The following is a 19687-nucleotide window of genomic DNA, read 5'->3' as shown; positions in this document are numbered from 1 at the left end:
AGAAAGACGTTGAGGGGTTTGTTATTGCAACCCACCGGCTGATACTGGGTAAAACCCATGTGCTGTAAGCCAAGTTAAGTAGACACTAGTTCCTGCAGATTTTTAAACCTGTAAGTCTCCCCCTCCGCCCCCGCTTGTACATTCATACACACATGCACCCACGTGGATACAAACTACCCTTGGATGAGGAATGTCCGACATTTGAGATAAAAATACCTGTGTCACTTTCGCAATCTTAGTTTCGGGGGTTAGATCTGACTGGGGAGGGGCACTACGCGGCTTTTATAGTTTGGTTAATTAATGGGTAAGTGGAAAACAAAAAAAAAATTATTAAAATGTATACCTTTAATAAAAATTTAATGATGGACTTTGCTCATTACACAAAATATGTGGAAAATATGTAATCTGGTCCCTCTGTGAAAAGTGAATTGATTGTTTGGTCAATACAAACAATTAGGAAGAAAATTGACACGATGGAACTGCAGATCTTTCTAGCTGGGTTATAAAAAGAGGTCTTCATACATCATGCCAACGTCTCCAATTCAATTAAGTCCCTCGGCATCCCCACCCAGAAGTTTAAAATGTTTATGTGCTCTGGGAATTTGGTCCTCTGGTTTCCAATATATATGTTCTTTCCCAATGGGAAACCCGTGACAGTCTTGCAGGGGCCACTTACAACATTCATGGGAAAACACGAAATCTTGGCCAAAATAAATAAAACGGCTTAGTTCGTGCAACTTGCACGGGACAGACTAAGGGCAGAAGGCGCGGGCAAGGCGTTGTGGGCACGGGGTCCAAGAGCCTGGGGCGCAGGATGCTCTGGGCGCCCCCCGCCCGGCGTTGGGTGCCCTTGAGGGCGCCCCGGCGGCCAGGGCTCCCCGCCCGGCTCCGGGCCCTGGCCGTGCCCCGCCGCCCTGGCCGCGCTCGGGGTTGATTCGTACCACCTTGCAAGGAAGTGAACGCTTCGCACGGGAAGGGGAGGCGCCTGCGCCGGCTGCCGGGCGCCGCGCAGCTCTGAGGACGCCCCGGACTGCCGCCGGCTGTGGGCCGCGGCGATCGCGGGACGCGCGGGTCCCCTCGCCGCCCCCCTCACCCTTTTAGAGGAGTCAAATCCGGCTTTTAGACCGTGGGGAGGGTGGGGATATCCGGTGCCTCCCGGGCGCCGGGAGGAAGGGGGAGGGCGGAGAAGATCCTTGGCCAGTCTGCGCCGAGCAGATTCAAACCAAAACAAAAAGATTAAAGGAGCAGTGGCCGGAGCGGCAGCGATCCCCCCGGCCCGGACCCCGGGGGTGGCGCGCCCGGGAACCGCGGGGGCTGCGCTGACTCCCCGCGGGGCAGGAGGGGGGGAGCGGGCGCCAGGCATAGTGGGGAAGGCGGGGGGGGGGGGAGCCGAAGGGAGGGCGCGGGCCGGAGGAGGGGCGGACCCGCCCGCTCCGCCCGCAGCGCGGAGCCGAGCCGAGCGGCCAGGGCTGGGCGCGACCCCGGCCGGCGGCGGCGCAGAAAGCAGGCGGAGGCGCGGGTCATGATGCGGCTGGCGCTTGCCGGGGCCCGAGCCATCGTGGACATGTCGTACTCCCGCCACTTCCTGGACTTCCAGGGCTCGGCCATCCCCCGCGCCATGCAGAAGCTGGTGGTGACCCGGCTGAGCCCCAACTTCCGCGAGGCCGTCACCCTGCGCTGGGACTGCCCGGTGCCACTCCCCGGGGACGGAGACCTCCTCGTCCGGAACCGGTGAGCCCGGCGCGCGCCCCCCGCCCCGGCTCCGGCCCGGGCCCCGGCCCCGGCCAGCGCTGCGCAGCTCCCGGGCTGTCCCGCGTCCGCCTGCGTCCCCACACCCGGCGCGCGCTCGGGCGCAAACCCTGACTTTGCGAGATCCCGGGAAGTTGAACCCGCCGCCATCTGGCGAAGGCGAATGTAATGTGACTGTTGCTCGTGTGAATATCCGATGGCACCGAACGTCCTCAAAGCTGAGGGTTATTTTAATTTGGGATTCCCCTCCCCTCCCCCAGCCCTCCCTCCTCCCCCTCCCGCTCCCGAAATAAAACCGACGGGACCCAGAAGGGGAGGCTCCCCGCCCTGCCCACCCGCGCGCACCCACGGCTCCTGCGTTCGCATAATCTTTAGGGTGGAGCGGGAACAGCCTGGACACAAACTGCGACATTTAGGTAACGTGCTTTGGAGGAAGGAGGCCGGGGACCCGCTGGCTTTTCCCGTTTGCTCCAGGTTGGCAGCCGCCTCGCAATGGCGGAGCCTGTCGTTGGGTGTGTCGGTGTGCGCCTCGCCGGTGCCGTCTGCGTGTTGTCAGTGCTGTGTGACTGTCGTCTGTGCCCTGCAGCGTACCGACGGGCGCGTGGCGCGCGTCCCGGGCGGCTGGGCAGGGGCCGGGGTGGGAGCATGGCTGCATTGGGCCGCACGTTTTGCAGACCTTCGGGTGACACTCGCTCGGGTCGTTGCCCGACCTTTGGACTGTCTTTTCCACCTCCATACTTCCCACCTGAGGGTGTTTCCACCTCACTAATCTTTTAACTGCTGAAGCAACAGGAAGGAAGGGACCTCACTCTTCGGAGCCGTGCCCGCGGGTCTGCCGGGTGGGTCCCTTGGCAGCCGGGCTTGCAGGCGGGCCGGTCCCCGTTCCTCTACTCCCTGGGCAAAAGCAGGACTCGCCCGCCCGCTCAGTCCCGTCTGAGGGGTTCCAGTGTTGCATATTTCAGGTTGAATAGTACTTTCGAAGGGAGAAGTAAATTCTGGTTGTAACCGTGTTGTAAGTGGTGTGCTAGAAAGGACCAAGTCCCCTGCGAGGACTGAAGGACAAAATGCATCTTATCTAAATAGCTTGGGGTAAAGCTTAAGTGTCCATTTTAGTAAAGATTCATATCAGCCTTCCAAACAAGGCTGGAAGACTTCAGAATTCTGATCATGACATGAAACTTCTGGGGACCTGTTGGAAACTTAGAAATTGAGTGAGCCAAGGGCGGGATTGAGTGGAGGCTGGGGATGAGGTGGGCGCGGGGAGTGCCTTAAAAGGTGGGCCGTGTGTGTCCTTTAAAAATTTTGCACTGATGGAAACTGGGCTGCAAAGGACTTCATCGTGCCCTGAAAGGCTAAGGCTGTCGAGATCCGGACGCGTCCTACCAAGTTAAAAAGAAAGGCATGTGTGTTCACGCAGAACATACAGAACACACGAGTGATTTGCTGGAAGTCGAGATGAGATTCAGACTGAAAAGCCTCCAAACAGACTTAACAGGCAAAGTTTCACCCAGGCTTTTTTTTTTTTTCTTCTTTTTTCTTTTTCCGATGCACTGCACTGGTGATGGTGAACACTGATGTACACACACCCACGACTGCTTAGAAAAATAATACCTTTTGCAAACAGGGTGTGAAATGGGGAGGGGGCGACTGAGCCGGGCAGGCAGGGGAAGGTGTGAAGTTCCAGCACTCCCAGCGGCAGAGAGGTGGGCCCCCCGCCCGCGCCGTCGTGGAGGCTGCTCCCGGCCGCCCGGCTTCCCCACCTCCAGGGCACCGGCTCCCCCGGTTGTGCCCCCCTTCCCCGCTTTGGGTAACCGGGGCCGGTCCCTGAATTGGGTGGTCGGAGTTCTGGAGCGCCGGCTGCCATGTTGGAAGCTCCTCAATTTGGAGGAGATCCATGCTTCTATCTTCCATCCCCATATGACAAAAATCCCTTTAATATAAACAGTATATTTATACTAAACGCTTGACCTCTAACTTCTACTTTGAAATCCGCAACAGAAGAATGGGGCGAGTTTTCTGCTTCTGGGGAGGGGCGGAACCTTTGCTTCTCCCTCTCCTTACTCTGTTGGAAAATCTGCTCCCACCCCCAAATTGTGAGAAGATCCTTTATTCTAGCAAACGTTGTCAGTAAGGGAGGCATTTTACCGTTTTTTGTTTTTTTTTTTTTTTTTAAGAATAGAGCCTTAGTAATTCGCTGCAGGTTACTTCATTTTAATCCTAGACGAAATCGCCCCAAACAGTATTAACTGCATGACAATTTTGTGCAAGAGCTTCTTATTTTTATCGTAATAAAATCTGCTCTGGAATGAATGGATTCAGCCCAAATTCACTTGTTTGGAAAGGTGTTTGGGGGTTTTAATTGTGCTCCGTCTGACTTTTTTTTTCAGTGGAACCTTTTGCACGTCTCATTCCATTTTAACAGAAAATACAAATTTTTTATTCACGGTGAGGGAAGTGCTTTTTAAGCCAGACATCGATTTAAGATAATCAGGTTTACCATTTAGGAAAGGTGTGAGAAGGGGAGCCTAGAATCCCTCCAGAATGTCATCGGTGTTCCTTTATCCGGTTCTCACCTTCCGGTTTCAAACATACGAGGACGACCTTGCTTCTCTTCCTGGATGCCCAGCCCGCAGAAAAGAAAAGAAAAAAGGGAGAAAGACACCTTCTGGTTAAGTCAGTTCGCGCACTATTTTTAGCTTTTTCTGTAAGATAGTGACACATTATTTCGTTTCCAAATATTTCTAACGATTTTCTGCTCAAGTGTAAGATAATGGAGCAAAGAGTTTGTAGGAATGGCAAACAGAAAATGGGGGATGGGGAAGGCGTTTTTGATAAACCGTTTGTTGCTCACGGGAGGGTAATTATTTCTGCTGATTCTCCAGGCCAAGCTTTTTTTCCTTCATCCTTCCTTTTCTTTTTCTTTTTTTTTTTTTTCTTTCTTTTTTTTAAAGGGAAGGTCTGGTTTGGACGACTTTGTCTCCCAGTATTGAAGGCTTTTGCCCTGGACTTGAGTTTTCAGGTTTGGTTTTTGTTCAGAGAAAAGCCTTTCCCTGAGGCCCTCTGAGGGCTGCCCTGTTTCACAATAAACATGACGAAGGGGTTCATCACTTTTTAGTATAAATAAACCGAGTGACTCTGGAAGGGTATATATTTGGGGAAAGCCCGCCCTGCCCCATTCTTTTTCTTGGGGTTCCTCGATTTTAGTCTTTTGAGTGGGTCTGCCCGTCGGATCGCTAGACTCCTGCACTCATTAAAAGCACATATTTGAAGTTAAAGGGGGGTACAAGGCGAGGGTCCCAATGCGCGTCTCCCCTTCCTTCTTTTCTCGCTCGCGCGCTCTTCCTTTCCCCTGCTCCCCCGACCCGGACCCCTTGCCCACTGCGCCTGCTGCTCTTGAACTTGTTTCTGACGGAGCCGAAGGCGCGGTCTCCCGACCCTCGCGCAGCTCTTCCCAAAGCCCAGGTAAGAACCTAGGCGCGTCCGGGCAGCGGCGGGTGCCCACCAGCCGCGGCGGCGGCGCAGCGTCAAAGCGGGGGTCCAGGGAGAGGTGGGGATGCGCACCAGGGGCTGGGCGACCCTGGAGAGGGCGAGGGGCGCGAAGCCGAGTAGGATCTCGGGATTCCTTCACCAACAACGCAGGCTCTTTAGAGGGCGGCAGGGTGGGGTGGGGAGACACGAAAAATGGGGGTGCCTTTGAGGCCAAGGTCACGGTCTGGCCGCCGGCGGCTTCTGTCCCGCGGTCTCTGCGCTCCGGCGCGCCGTGTGCTCGGGGCTCCCCTCGCACTTGACCACCCCTGGGCCCGAGCTCCGCTGCCGATGCGAGCTGGGCGCGCCCGCCGGGACCCCCGCTCGGCCCAGGGAGGCCGAGGTCACGGTCGCGGGCCTGGGCGGCGACCTCCGCGACCCCAGCCCGCTCCGGGAGTCGGACTCACTGATGGCGTCTGGGTGGTGGCGGTGGAGAGGCCGCGGGGCAGCGGAGGCAGGGCACCTCCGAGAAGAGACACCCGCAGAAGCGCTGGTTTCGGGCGCCCTGCAGGCTCGCCCGGGCACACTGAGGGCGCCGCAGGGAGTCGGAGACGTGGAGTGGGCGCGCGGCGGGCCCTGCGGCCTCCTGCCACCGCTCCAGTGCCGGCCGGGCTCCGCCGCAATGTTTGATTTGGGCTTTTCAGCAAAGCCCCGTGGTAAACTCAAGCTCCCGGCAGAGCTCCCCAACACGCGCGCACACGCACGCGGGGGCCCTCTCCCCGCCGCTTTCCTCCCGGGCGTGCGCCCTGCTCGGTCCCGCCACCTCTCCCCGGGAAGTGGCCACCACGGCCTGGGGCGGCAGACGGCGGGGGTTGCGTTTTCCTCCAGCAGCGCCTTCCCGCTCGAAGCCCCCCCAGGGCACGCCCGTTCCGAGGGGGGGGGCGACCCGAGGGGCCAGCTCCCACCGGGGCGTCCCTCCGAGTCCAAGGCAAGGGCTCCCCGCAAGGGAAGGGCCTCTGCGGTTGGGAAGGTAGAAACGCCAGCCGGATTGGGGTGGGGGGGAAGGAGGGGGATGAGACGGGAGGGGCGAGGGCCACGGGACGAAGAGAAGGGAGCTGGCGATCCGCCCTGGCCCCCAGCCTCTGTGGCACAGCCCGCCGCTCCTACCCTCGCGGACGCCTCCATAGAGTTGGCTTTGCAGCCTCGAGCAGGGCACCAAGAGGTGATCTAGCTGGGCTCTGCCCTGGCAGCCCTCCGTGAGGTCCAGAAGCACGCTCTCAGGAAGCTGGCCCCTTTTTAAAAAAAGACTAGGCCTGGAGAGTTGGGTAAATTGAAAGGAAAGGTAGGGGCCCCTCCCCCCCACTCCAAAAAATAGACCGTGGGCATCTTGGTATTAAAGGCCAAATGAGAAGCCACCAAAAATCATTATTCCCGCTTCTCGTTACTGTGTGTCACGTATGGGTATGGAATTCTGTAGCGTGTTAGTGAGGCTGTGTGTCTGCTAACCTCTGAAAGCGGCTGGACGTGCCCGAAGGAAAGTGCTTCCTGCTTTCTTATTTCTACAGGATGTAGAGAGCTTTCGAGGGTGTAGATATACAGGGCACAATCATAAGGGCGCATGTGTAAGTGCAAAGCATTGTCTATAATACAGTGGAAGTGGATCCTTGCATGGGGCAGTTTGGGGTTTATTAAGTTAAATTAAAAGTAAATTATTTTAAAATGGCCTACTTTACCAGCTTTCCTCCTGCCACCAGATACCACCACCTCTTCATTTCATTACAGGTGGAAATGACATTTTTAGGGTCCTGTGTTAGGTGTCTCAGCCACCTCCTGACATCCTTAGGAGACGGCTTTTTTCCTTATGTATCAGGATATTTCTGTTATGAGGTATACTGAGATGAAAAAAAGCTGGTAAAAATACCAGCCTCGCAATTAAATTGACTCTGGATACCAAGTGAAAATAATCATGTGGTATTAATCAAGTACGTCTCTGCTTCTTGTTGAGGGAAAATACAGTGCCGATTTGCTTTCCTTTTCATCTGGGAAGGACTGTAAAATGTTGGATGTTGCATAAAAATCTCTCTACCCTTATGAGACAATTTTTGGTCAGTTAATCAAAATGCATATTTTCACGCTGGACATAGTTACATGAGAAAGAAAATTTGCTGCAGCCTCGCTCACACTGAAACAACCCCTGCAATAACGTGTAACAGCCAGTGACCTTGCACGTTACATCAATCTTTAATAATATCATTGTCGTTACTATTATTATCTGAAGTGTTAAATTGTTGCCAGAATCAATACACGTCTACTTCTTTGAATATATTTTATCCCACTGTTGTTTTTAACATCTTTGTTAAGAGGCCAATTAATTTCCAACTCATAGCTCCAGTGAAGTTTGTGTATAAGAGGGCTTCCTAACTTTTTTTTTTTCTCTTTTGAAAGGAATCGGAGGGGGATAAATGGCATGTGAAGTACATAGCTTGCTGTTTAGAGGGATGTGAAATTATTCCTAAACTAATGAAAGAATAAAATACACCAAAACTCTAACAAATCACTGTTGAAATCATACTTGTTTGATTTCTCTCTCTTTTTTTTTTTTTGAACTGAATATCAGGACCGTTTTTTTCAAATTCTATCAGAATATATAGCTTCACCACCCACCACAGTCACCAGAATTAGAGGACTTTTTCTAAGTGGGCTAGAAAGGCCTTGATGAAGAAAACATCTGAATGTATTTGTGTTTGTTTTCTTCTAGATTTGTTGGTGTTAATGCATCTGACATAAACTATTCAGCCGGCCGCTATGACCCTTCCGTCAAGACCCCCTTTGACGCAGGTTTCGAAGGTGTAGGCGAGGTGGTGGCCTTGGGCCTCTCCTCCAGTGCCACATTCACAGTTGGCCAGGCTGTGGCTTACATGGCACCTGGCTCTTTTGCCGAGTACACAGTGGTGCCTGCCAGCACGGCCATTCCCGTGCCGGCCGTGAAACCCGAGTATCTCACCCTCCTGGTGAGTGGTACCACGGCCTACATCAGCCTGAAAGAACTCGGAGAGCTATCAGAAGGGAGGAAAGTTCTGGTGACCGCAGCAGCTGGGGGGACCGGCCAGTTTGCCGTCCAGCTTGCAAAGAAGGCCAAGTGCCATGTAATTGGAACTTGCTCTTCTGATGAAAAGTCTGCCTTTCTGAAATCTCTTGGCTGTGATCGTCCCATCAACTATAACGGCGAGCACGTGGGTGCTGTCCTGAAGCAGGAGTACCCGCGAGGTGTGGACGTGGTGTATGAATCCGTCGGGGGAGCCATGTTTGACTTGGCCGTGGACGCCTTGGCTACCAAAGGGCGCTTGATAGTGGTTGGGTTTGTCTCTGGCTACCAGACTCCTACTGGCCTGTCCCCTGTGAAAGCAGTAACACTACCAGCCAAACTGCTGAAGAAATCCGCCAGTGTCCAGGGCTTCTTCTTGAACCATTACCTTTCTAAGTATCGAGCCGCCATGGACCACTTGCTTAAGATGTATGCGAGTGGAGAGCTGGTTTGTAAGGTCGACCTTGGAGGTCTGTCTGCAGAGGGCAGGTTTACCGGCCTGGAGTCTGTCTTCCGGGCCGTCGATTATATGTACATGAGAAAAAACACTGGAAAAATTGCTGTTGAATTACCTCACTCTGTCCACAGTAAGCTGTAAAAACAGAACAATGGCATAAATAAAAGGAGAAAGAAAATGGACATTTTATGCCCCAGAATTACTCAAATCAATTTATTTTTAGTTAGTAACGGAGATAATATTTTTTAAAACAAAAGTAAGTTCTAATGAATAGATTTCTCTTTCTCTTTTCTTTATTTCCGTTCTTTTTTTTTTTTGCTCCTCCATTGCAAAAAAAAAAAAAATGTGCTAATAAAACTTCCCTCAATGGCACAGAGGTAAAACCTTTACATTCAATTCTTTACTCATGGACGGTCTCATTCCAGATTTTATTGTCCCAGGGAACTAAATTAATTCCTGATGCAAGATCTGATCAAATCAGTATGTCTTCAGCTTGATGAGATTTTAAAATTGGTCTTGAAAATAGTTCATGAGTTCTTTGCTTTGGAAGAGTCTGGTCTGATGCTAGTAAGTTGTTAATAAATGAGAGATATAGCAAAAGTCAGCCATTTCTCAGAGTCCATATTCTCAGGAAATGGCCCTTCTTTTTCTATAAATCACCAGCCAACTATCTAAATAGAAATTTGGAGGGATTCTCCCAAAACTTTGACTTTGTTAGATTATTAGAAAAAAAATTAAGTGAGCACAGACCTCTTGTAAAGAAGCATCTCTCATTTAATGGCTTTTACGCGCAGTCACCCCAGTGAGGCACGTGTAGGATGGAAAATTTCTCTCTTCCCTTAAGAAGAAAATTAGTGTTGAAAACTTATATAGACAAAAAGCAGGTTTGGGAAAGGGAAACTATAGAGATTCAGGGGACTTTAAAAATTTAATACAGGCACGGGAAAGGGAAAAGGATGTGCTCCATCCACAGTGAGGGTCTACATAACAAAACACGGGCCATACAGGGGAAAGCACTGTAGGTACCTAACAGCACCCTTCATAAGCCTAAGTAGGGTACGTCAAATAGCATCGTGCAAAGTAGGCACCAAAATGATCTAAAATGATTGTGCTTCGTGTTAGAGACTTTCGGAAGGTGTGTTTTATCTCTGATCGTGGAAATTTACAGCAGCCACTGATGCTCTGTTCCCATTTTACTTCTCCACATGTCCTGGTGGAATGAGATGCTTCTTGTCACTATCGCCTGATGTCACAGACACGAAAGTAACGAGTCCCGCGCCTTCCCCTCTGAATCAAGCCTGCCGCTGATCCGCCTTCATTCTAACCTTCAGCTCACCAAAGGCTGCTCCGGTTTTCATCATTAAGGTGGGAATGCCATCGTGCCTTTCTAATGAAGGCAGAGCCCGCCAGAGTATTTTTCAAAGCCTTGGGTTTTGGCGTCTCTAACATGCTAAATAAATAGACAAGCAATTAAAGATGCTCCAGGAAACTTGGTGACCGTATTTAATTTTTCTTTCCTTCTGTCTGAGGTGCAAGGCTTACTGCTGAATAGCTGTTAGTATCTATTTTACAAGATTTACTCATTTTCAGGTACCTAATGTAGCTGCTAGCATGCATACACAACAATACAATTTATATGGTAAATGGGACCAAATAATGGCTTCACTGAATGTTATGGCTGCACTGAAGGGAAATGTCACGGTAAATAGCTACCAAATTATGGATCATGCCGAAGTGTCACAACTGCACTCAAGACAAATAGCACTGGAGGCTATTGCCACTGTGACGCTTTTGAGTTATGAAGAAGGGGAGCAGCCTGATGGGAGGCTCTTTGTGTCCTCATTATAGCAAAGGGTTACTAGTTCAGGGTACCAGAGAAGCTGGTCCAGGGTGCTGCTCTGTTATTAATCTGTCCCTTTCAGACCTCACAGCTATAGCAAAACGGAAGGAGACTTTGCCTACCTTGTCGATACACAAACAAAGGGGAGGGGACGGGTTTTATGAATGTAAGTGCAAGGGAATGACCAGTAGTGGCGAAACGTGTAATCAGATCATCTCATCAAAGAATATTATTCAATTTAACATAGTATCTGTCTGATAGGCTTAGTGGCTTCCTGTGCAGCTAGATGTGTGAAGTCCAAGCAATCACGCGTTTTCTTCTTCTGTCAAGACTTCAGTAAGGACATCGCCAACTAAATTGCTTCTTCTAAACTGAATTGCGTCCCGGTTTCTCTCATTTTAATGGGAGAGTAATAAAGATGAAAGACCAACATTTTAACTGATGGATCCCTTAAGCTACAGAATGGAAATTGATTATGTTTTGAAGGCATATACTAAATTCAGCAATGTTAAAAAAAAATGCAAACACCCAGGTTTAAAATAAAATATAATCTGAAAACCCTGCTCTGTCTTTCCCCACACTAAGAAACTACAGTGCATGCTGTTTTCATTTATTCTTAGAAAACAAGCATGAAAGATTCTGCCCGTTCAGATAATGCCAAAAATATGTTTAAACTTTTTTTTTTATTCTTCTGAAAAATGATTTGTAAATTGAGGGTCATAGTTCAGCATCAGTTTCATCTTCTGGGATTATCGTTCAAGACCAGCCTCTAATGGGAGGTGAAATGGTACAATGCTCTCACCACCTTTCTTCTGAACTGTATTACATATCACAAAAAGTACATCCATAATTCAGAGCAATTGTCAGTCTTTGTTTAGAGACGGGGCCAGGGCTGAACGATCACGGTGGATGAATTATTTCTGGGTTCTCAGGGTGGCCTTCTCTACACATCAGCCTTGAGGTCTCTGGCTGGGCGGATGGAGAGCCTTGACTCCAGTAAGTATGCCAAGAAACAAGGGAGTCCCCACTGTTCCTTCCCATTCCATTGTGGCTTCTAAAAAGCCAAATGCTCTTCCTTCCAATTTGTCTTGCACGCAAAAAATACCAACAATGTCATTGCAGGTCCCTTAGATGATGACTCCTGCTGTTGACCGACTTCAGCATTAAAAAAAAAAAAAAAGATCAGGGAATAGTTTGCAAAGAAATGACACAGAAGTTTTGCATGACATGTTCTATAAATTGTTATTATATGATTTCATCTGAATGGAGTTTCTCAGGAGTAGAATGGAGCATCTATAAATGGTCATTAGTATTACATTCAGTATTTAATGAAAGTGCAGTGACAAGTAGCTGCTTCTTATTAAAATGAAAATCTTGCATTATGTGCTTAAGGAACATTCCAGCTAATGAGGATGTAATGTCCTCAGTACAACACAGACCTTCTTTTTGTGTGTTTGCCACCACAAGATGCTGGAAACTTGACAAATGATATCATTTAAGACATGCTTGCCGTAGGGACCTGCTTTTTGGCTTCCTGTTTCTGGCTTTTATTTGGGTAACATTTATAATGGCCACCTGACTTGTAATGGGTAACGTTTTAACCCCTTCGTAGAGCTCCCAATTAGCGTGAATTCACTACCGTCAGGATTTCCTTTAAAATGGGGCAGGGAGTGCTCAGTACTGAAGATGTTTTTCTTGATCAATTGACCACGTGTACATATGGGATAAATACCATATTTTAGATTTGTATAAAAACAGATGAGCAACGTGCAACTTTCAGAAAATATATGGTAGGAAAAGACCAAGCACGATCAACTGTGGATAATAATTTCCTAGGGGTTACAATGCAAGTTTTATGAATGTAGCCCAGGTGCAAATGGCCTGATTTGATGAATTCATAATTACTGTTCTCTATACTTTCCATTCTCTTGTTTCGTTCAATATTATGTTATTTATAATACTTATTTAGAGACAAAATTTATGCAAACTTTATTAATTTGGGGGTTTGTTGGCAGTTTTTTTTTAAGTTAGATTTTCTGTAACTAATTTTCTAGTTATGGCCCAGAATTATGATATTTCTGATCATATTTCAGAAATCAAAATGTAGAACTCTGGATTCTCAGTACCATTGGTATGGGCATTTTAACCTTGGAATTCCATTTTTTAGTAGACCTGTAGCATCATGTTATTCAACTTATAAAAGGAAGAATGTTTGACATGAGAACCTTGTTGCTGTTACCATGAGCAAACTGTGGAACGTAGGCAAAAAAAAAAAAAGTGCTATACAAAATAAATAGTATTTTCCCAGTATGCATCAGTTCAAGTAATTCTTGATAGTAGAGAGCTGATATTCCACAAAACTCAAATAAGGTGCATATTTCAATTCTGTATGCTTTAGTCTTCTGTATAATTCTTTCTCCAGATCTGAGTAGCTAATGAGATGTGAAAACAAGACTAAAAGTGGCCGGGTATAAATACTGTCTTAGCATCTATTCTTTTTCATAATTTTTATTGAAATATAGTTGATTTATAGTGTTGTGTTAGTTTCAGGTGTACAGCAAAGTGATTGACTATGTATGTATACATATATAAGAATGCATATACATACATATATATATGTGTATATATACACATTCTTTTTCAGATTCTTTCCCATTGTAGGTTATTACAAGATATTGAATATAGTTGCCTTTGCTATTTGCTAGGTCCTTGTCAGCAACATGGATGTTCCTAGCGATTATCATACTAAGTGAAGTAAGTCAGACAGAGAAAGACAAATGTCATACGATATCACTTCTATGTGGTACTAAAAAATGATACAAAGGAACTTATTTACAAAACAGAAATAGACTCACAGACATAGAATACAAACTTACGGTTACCGAAGGGGAAGGGGGGGGGGTGATAACTTAGGAGCTTGGGATTAAAAGTATCCGCACTACTATATATAAAATAGAAAACCAGTATCCATCCTCGATACGATCTTTACTCACCGTAGACCTGCCCTTCAGCGCTGGCTCAGAGCATCCCGGGAGAGACAGATCCCGCTGGGAAGCGCGTCTTGCATCTCTCAAGCGGTAGGGTAAGTACTCCATGGAGTATAGTTTAGGGAAACCAATACATGCCTCACATGCTGGGAAGCATGGGCCAAAAGTACAGATTCCCACGGCCCCCCAAAGCAAGAGTTTCCTTTGAAGGGCCCTATCTGACAGTGTCTTCATGCCAACATGAAATAATAATTAAAACACCCCCTGCTGACTGGTGGCAACGTCCAATATGAAAGACGGATTTGCGCTTAGACCTCAGCAAAATGGTCCATAAATTGTCAGCTACTGTCGTGCCTTACCCTCTCCATGTAAAGAGCTGAACCGTATCTTAGGATGACCAGAGTGAGTGGTCTCTCTGGCCGGTGGGAGATGCAGAAGCACGTTTAGGGAAGAAAGCGCATCCAGCTTGGAAGTCTTTACCTTGCCCTGTGTGTGCCAGACCCCAGGGGAGGGGCGAGCGGCAGACACACACCTGGAGGGAGCCTGGGACGCGCTCTGCCTGGCACAGATGGTAAGACTCCATCGTCCTGTAAATGGTAAAATTGGGGATTTAAGGGACCATGTGGTTCTACCCACTTTATAAATGGAGAAAGCAGATCCAAGAAGATTAGGTGCCTTGTCCAAGGTCACAGAGAATGAAGCAGAGCACAGGCAGGTTCCTTCCCAGGGCACCAGGCCATCCCTGGTTTTTTTGTAAGTTGCCGAGGTCCTTCCCTAGATGCCTGATTGAAAGTGTCACAGAATAACAACTGGCCTCTGTTATAAATCTTTTGTTGGATGAGGTGATGACCAAACCAAGGAGAATATCACGGTTCTGACCACCGAAGTGTGTTGCACTCAAGACACCCTTTAATCCAGCACAAGTTAGGTGTCCAGGTCATTTGATTCTGTGTCATCTAAATATCACACAGCCTTTTGGGGAAAAAAAAAAAAAAAGAAACACTCAACAGAATTAAGGGCTGAATGCCCACAATTTACTTTTAATGCTACAGAGAAGGTCTCCTCTCCTATCAATGTATTCTTGTATATCAAATCATGAAAATCAAATAGAGGAAAACTTTATCATCACGTGTTGAGTTTTTCTCCCCAGAGTATTTCACTTGCTTGTGTTATTGCCTATAGAACATGGACAATGTTTGTAACAGCAAAATATCTAGAAACTGAATTGGCCGTTCCACCTGAAATGGAATTCTGAATCCGGCAGCTTCCGTGCTGTGGTGGCCGGACGCGCACACCGGCAGCGGGAAGCGCTGTAGGGTGAGGGGGGTACGAGTGGGGAGAGACAGCGGTGGGTCCACGTCTCCTGTTCACACGGCGAGAATCTCATCCTCTGTACGACTGACGGATTATAATTAAGGCTCGGAAGCAAGCCCTTCAAAGCCACACGACATTGAATATTCCTGTCTTTCTACATCATTTCTGTCTTCCTTGAACTTATGCATAACAAGCGTAAACTTTCGACTTTACACGAACAAATCCTTTCCCAACAGAAACAGCTTCCTTTAACATTGAAAAACCCTTTGCAGGAACAGCAAGAATGTCAAAGGCAATCTCATTTCGTAGAAAACCTCATTTCTCACCAGGGTACTGGAAGCAATAGTGGTCCCTCTGTATGTTGTTGGAATTTACATTTGGAAATTGAATTGTCTCCTTGAGGGGTTTTATCAAAGTAACTTTTGGAGAATTACTTACATCCGGGTACATCGGGTACACAGAACAAGGTTGTGCTGATGGAGCCCTGGTGTCACCGCAGCTGTAAAACAGCTCATTCTCTCAGCAGTAAAAATAAAAGCGCTGTCACTGTCGTTACTGAATAATATTTAGAGTGTCAACTTCTGCATATACTTTCTGTAACCCCTTGGAACATGCTTACTAACTTGTTAGCTTAGAGTACAATGTCACTATCTTCACCTCTTTCCTATCAAAGTGATAAAGGCGAATGATGCCCATTTTACAGATGGGAAAATGCAGCACAGAAAAGTGACTCTCCTAGATCACTTAGTCACTGGTTGGACAGAGACCGGGGTCCAAGGCTGTTTTCCACTCGAGAGTGCTGTGTCCCCAGCTTTCTTGTACACACTCTCACCTGTTGCAATGCATGTCCTGACTCAGCAGGTCTGGGAAGGGCCTAGGAGTCTGCATTTCCCAGGTGCTGCTGGTGCCAGACCCGCACAGTGAGCAGCAAGGTCCTGAATCTCACTGCCTTTGAAGAGAGTCCCATCCTGTGAGATGCAGTTTTCTGAAGCATTTCTGAGCAACCCGGAGGTGACCTAGGTACGAATTACAAAACAAGCACTTGATGGAATACGATAATGGCGCCTTTGATCCTTGCATTTTCAACTCCCTTACATTGACCATCAGCTGCGGCGCCCACCACCTGTCTGCTGCCAGAGCACTCTGGTGTCAAGGGTTTTCACCCAGTTCTAAGCGGGGCAGAAGGAGATGCAGAAAGGGGATAGGAGTGTCCTGGGGCCACTCAGCAGAAGGTGACGGCAAACCCTCTACCTCTGCATTCACTGCCTTTTAAATAAAGGCAGAGCCACTGTGGGGAACAGTACAGAGGGTCCTTAAAAAACGAAAGCTAGAGCTACCATATGATCCAGCAATCCCACTCCAGGGCATATACCCAGAGAAAACCATAATTCGAAGAGACACATGCACCCCAACGTTCATTGCAGCACTATTTACAATAGCCAGGTCATGGAAGCAACCTAAATGTCCATCGATGGATGAATGGGTAAAGAAGATGTGGTCCATATATACAATGGAATATTACTCAGCCATGAAAAAGAATGAAATAATGCCATTTGCAGCAACATGGATAGACCTAGAGATTGTCATACTGAGTGAAATAAGACAGAAAGTGAAAGACAAATATCATGATATCACTTATATGTGGAATCTAAAAAAAAGGTGCAAACAAACTTATCTATAAAACAAAAATAGAGTTACAGAGGAAGAAAACAAACTTATGGTTACCAGGGGGTAAGGGGTGGGGGAGGGATAAATTGGAAGAATGGGATTGACATATACACACCACTATCTATAAAATAGGTAACTAATAAGGACCTACTGTATAGCACAGGGAAGTCTACTCAGTACTCTGTAATGGCCTGTATGGGAAAGGAATCTGAAAAAGAGTGGGTAAATGTATAACTGGTTCACTTTGCTGTACACCTGAAACTAACACCACATTGTAAATCAACTATACTCCAGTAAAAATTTTTAAAAAAAGAAAAAGTAGTAAATGAAAATAACTAAGTATAAAAAATACTCAGTATTTCCATTTCAATAAAGGTCTTTGTAAATCTTGTTCATGGCAATAAAATTTAAAAAATAGGGGGCTTCCCTGGTGGCGCAGTGGTTGGGGGTCCGCCTGCCGATGCAGGGACGCAGGTTCGTGCCCCGGTCCAGGAAGATCCCACGGGCCCGTGAGCCATGGCCGCTGAGCCTGCGCGTCCGGAGCCTGTGCTCCGCAACGGGAGAGACCACGGCAGTGAGAGGCCCGCGTACCGCAAAAATAAATAAATAAATATAAATAAAGGCAGGTCCTAGGGGACCAGAACACGCCCATCTTCCTCTGCTTCTCTAGTCACACTGTTTGTCACGCCAGTGTCCCCTCCCCTGCCCAGGCATCACCAGTCACCAGTTGAACATCCGTCCTTTTACAGGGGAATTAAGTACAAACAGCAGCCGTCCTCGGACGGGTCTTTCCTCCATGGGCATGTGTGTATCATCGTCATAATATTTTACAATTATCCTGAGAGGGAGGGCACCTGATTTGCATCCACTTTTGGATCAGGTCTCTTGGAACGAGCAGCGTGGCACCCCGTGTCCTTTATTTAAAAATAGGCCCGTAGAAATGACAGGAATTTAAGAGGCTGTGGCCTTCATCAGAGAAGAGTTATCAGCCACGCACGTGCTTCTTAATATACCACCCTAGCCATGCGAGTAAGAGCTCTCTGGCTGGGAAAGACGTAAGAAAGCATCTTGGTGTCAAAAAGGAAGCTAGTTGGGCTGCAGATACAATCGAAGTCGGGGGTTTACAAATGGCCCTGGACACGGGGGGAGGAAGGCGGCATTCCAGCGCCCCGGCCGCGCGTTTCTGCGCGGGGTGGGATGAGCCCCCAGGTGTCCCCAGCGCCCGCCCCTCACCCTCCCTGGCTTCTGGCCGCAGTTACGGCTGCACACGTGGCTAGCGGCCACCCCACAGGAGGGGCCTCGCAGCCGAGAGGGGATGGCCCTTCTCCAAGCAGGGCCAGCAGGACAATAATGGACCTGCTCACCTGCACCCACAGAATGGGCGCAACTCGGGGGGAACAAGGCTGGATCCAGGGCAGGGGGGACTGGAAATGAGGCTGTGATGACCTCAGAGGGTTCCCGGAGGGGCTCTCACGGGGTCCGGGCTGGGCCAGGAGTGCTACCCCCTCTTCTGCAGGTCAACATCTCAGCGTCTCTGTGGACCCCCAAATACGAATCTGAGAAATCCTGGGGACTCCGGGCTTCCAGATGAGACCTCTTCCTTCATGGGCGAGCTTTAAAAAATGTGACTATCAGTTAATAAAGGGATTGGCGGTGAGAGCAGAGGCAGCCTGGCCACCTGTCTGCCTTACGTGAGCTTGTTTATTTTCACCAAGTTCCGGTTCTGTCCAGGCGAAGAGAGTTACTCTCACCTCTGCGCTCCAGTAGCACTTGGCTCACCCCTCATTTCTAGCACTTTCCATGGCACCCTGGTCTACTATCTACTTATACGTCTGTCTCGCTGGAGACCGAAATCCCTGAAGGTAAGGCTGCCTCCCGGTCAGCCCTGGGCTGGCGCATGGTCACGGGTGCACCTCGGAGACACAGGGGGTTCGGTTCCAGACAGTCAGGGAGGTCCTAAAATGAGCTGGGCCTGCTCCCTACACTGTGATACCAGGGCAGTCGGTTACAGCCCTTATGGCTTTAAGACTTGAGATTAGAAAAATGAGAAGAAATCCCAGGAAGTGAGGAGCAAAGTCTTGAAATGCATTACTTTTATGACCCTTCTCACCCAAAGTAGATGAAGCCTGGCCTAGGACAGGTCCACAGTGGATTATTTTTAAAATATTTATATATTCATATTAAACATACAAAGTGGTTCATATTTATGTATTACATTAAAAATCAGGAGTGCAAGTGTGAGAAAATCCAAGTCAAACTGCCTTGAACAATTAGGGGGCTCATGTAACAGGAAAGTTCAGAGGTAGGGCAGCCTTCAGGCACGGTTTGATCAGGGATCCAGCTCCATCTCTCAGGGATTCCGTTCTCAGGCTGCTTCACCACACGGCTGCTTGCACGGGCTCTGCTTCCACTGCATCCACACTCCACCCACCACCTTCCACAAAGGCGTCCACTTCCCTCAGATTGAGCCAAGCGAATCTGTGTGCATCAGGAAGAGTGGACTTCCCTCTGGGGAGTGGGCCATCCCACCCAAAACACAAGAAACGCATGGTACAGGATGGATGTTGGGAAAGCCCATGGAATCAGAACTCCAGACAGCAACAGGCAGAGGCCCCTTGTGGGGCGAGAGGTGAACCTGAGAGATCCCGGAAGCCAGGAATAGAGCACTTCCCTGGGTCTCCAGCACCCAACAAAAGTTGGATAACTCACCATGGGGACGATTTGGGAACTGGGTCTCTTTGTCCCTTTGATGCCCTGGTTACTGCAATCCTGCCTGAGTGGTGTCTCCAAGAAACCTCTGGCCGGAGAGATCACGAGATTCATGACTAAGGGGCGAGGCCAGAAGGCCCGGCACCTCCAAGGGGTGGAGAGTCCAAGGAAGCCCTCCACCCTCCACAACTCAGCACCTAGGAATGAAGGGTTCACCTCCTTGCGGCCCCAGGCCCCGAACTCCTTAGGTCGGCGGGGACAGCTGGTCCTTTCCCAGACACATCACCACGTCCATCCCTCTTCTCCTACCTTGCTCCTGGTGCACAAAGATCTGGCTGACGGTCGGCACAGCCCTATGGATCGCCCTGCACAGACGGGTCCACGGCAGAGCAAGCTCCCTGAGAGCCGGCAGT

At 48.8% G+C, this 19687-nt stretch overlaps 2 protein-coding genes across 4 annotated transcripts in view; one reads left to right on the top strand and one right to left on the bottom strand.

Annotated features, from left to right (window-relative positions):
* Nucleotides 1–876, bottom strand: part of TSHZ1 (teashirt zinc finger homeobox 1) — a 76474-nt gene extending 75598 nt beyond the window's left edge. Inside the window, exon 1 of the mRNA XM_022559956.3 lies at nucleotides 1–876. This exon is cut by the window's left edge and continues 1332 nt beyond it. The gene's annotated coding sequence lies outside the window, so the exon portion shown is untranslated.
* A 521-nt stretch (nucleotides 877–1397) lies between these two features.
* PTGR3 (prostaglandin reductase 3) lies at nucleotides 1398–19275 on the top strand. 3 transcript variants are annotated; one of them, XM_022559994.3, is made up of 2 exons: nucleotides 1398–1731; nucleotides 7973–17670. In XM_022559994.3, the coding sequence occupies exons 1-2, from the start codon at nucleotides 1523–1525 to the stop codon at nucleotides 8895–8897; spliced, it is 1134 nt and encodes a 377-aa protein (XP_022415702.1). In that variant the 5' UTR covers nucleotides 1398–1522; the 3' UTR covers nucleotides 8898–17670. The 3 variants fall into 3 exon arrangements, 2 of the variants coding, with proteins under 2 accessions (XP_022415702.1, XP_089751455.1); XM_089895329.1 differs by lacking the exon at nucleotides 1398–1731 and adding an exon at nucleotides 2043–2165 and having other exon boundaries at nucleotides 7973–19275; XR_016387666.1 differs by lacking the exon at nucleotides 1398–1731 and having other exon boundaries at nucleotides 7973–10121; nucleotides 10858–19275.
* The last annotated feature ends 412 nt before the right edge of the window (nucleotides 19276–19687 follow it).

Source organism: Delphinapterus leucas, chromosome 14 (genome assembly GCF_059928025.1).
Source record: "Delphinapterus leucas isolate spDelLeu-1000000601 "Yukka" chromosome 14, BTC_Dleu_Yukka2, whole genome shotgun sequence".
NCBI classification, from domain to species: Eukaryota; Metazoa; Chordata; class Mammalia; order Artiodactyla; family Monodontidae; genus Delphinapterus; species Delphinapterus leucas.
The sequence above is the reverse complement of the archived record's forward strand: the minus strand, read 5'-3'. Positions and strand labels throughout refer to the sequence as shown.

Excerpts from the sequence above, each read along its gene's own strand:
- PTGR3 (XM_022559994.3), top strand. The coding sequence starts at position 1,523 with ATGATGCGGCTGGCGCTTGCCGGGGCCCGAGCCATCGTGGACATGTCG. Across the intron at positions 1,732-7,972 it reads GACCTCCTCGTCCGGAACCG|ATTTGTTGGTGTTAATGCAT; the intron begins GTGAGCCCGGCG and ends GTTTTCTTCTAG.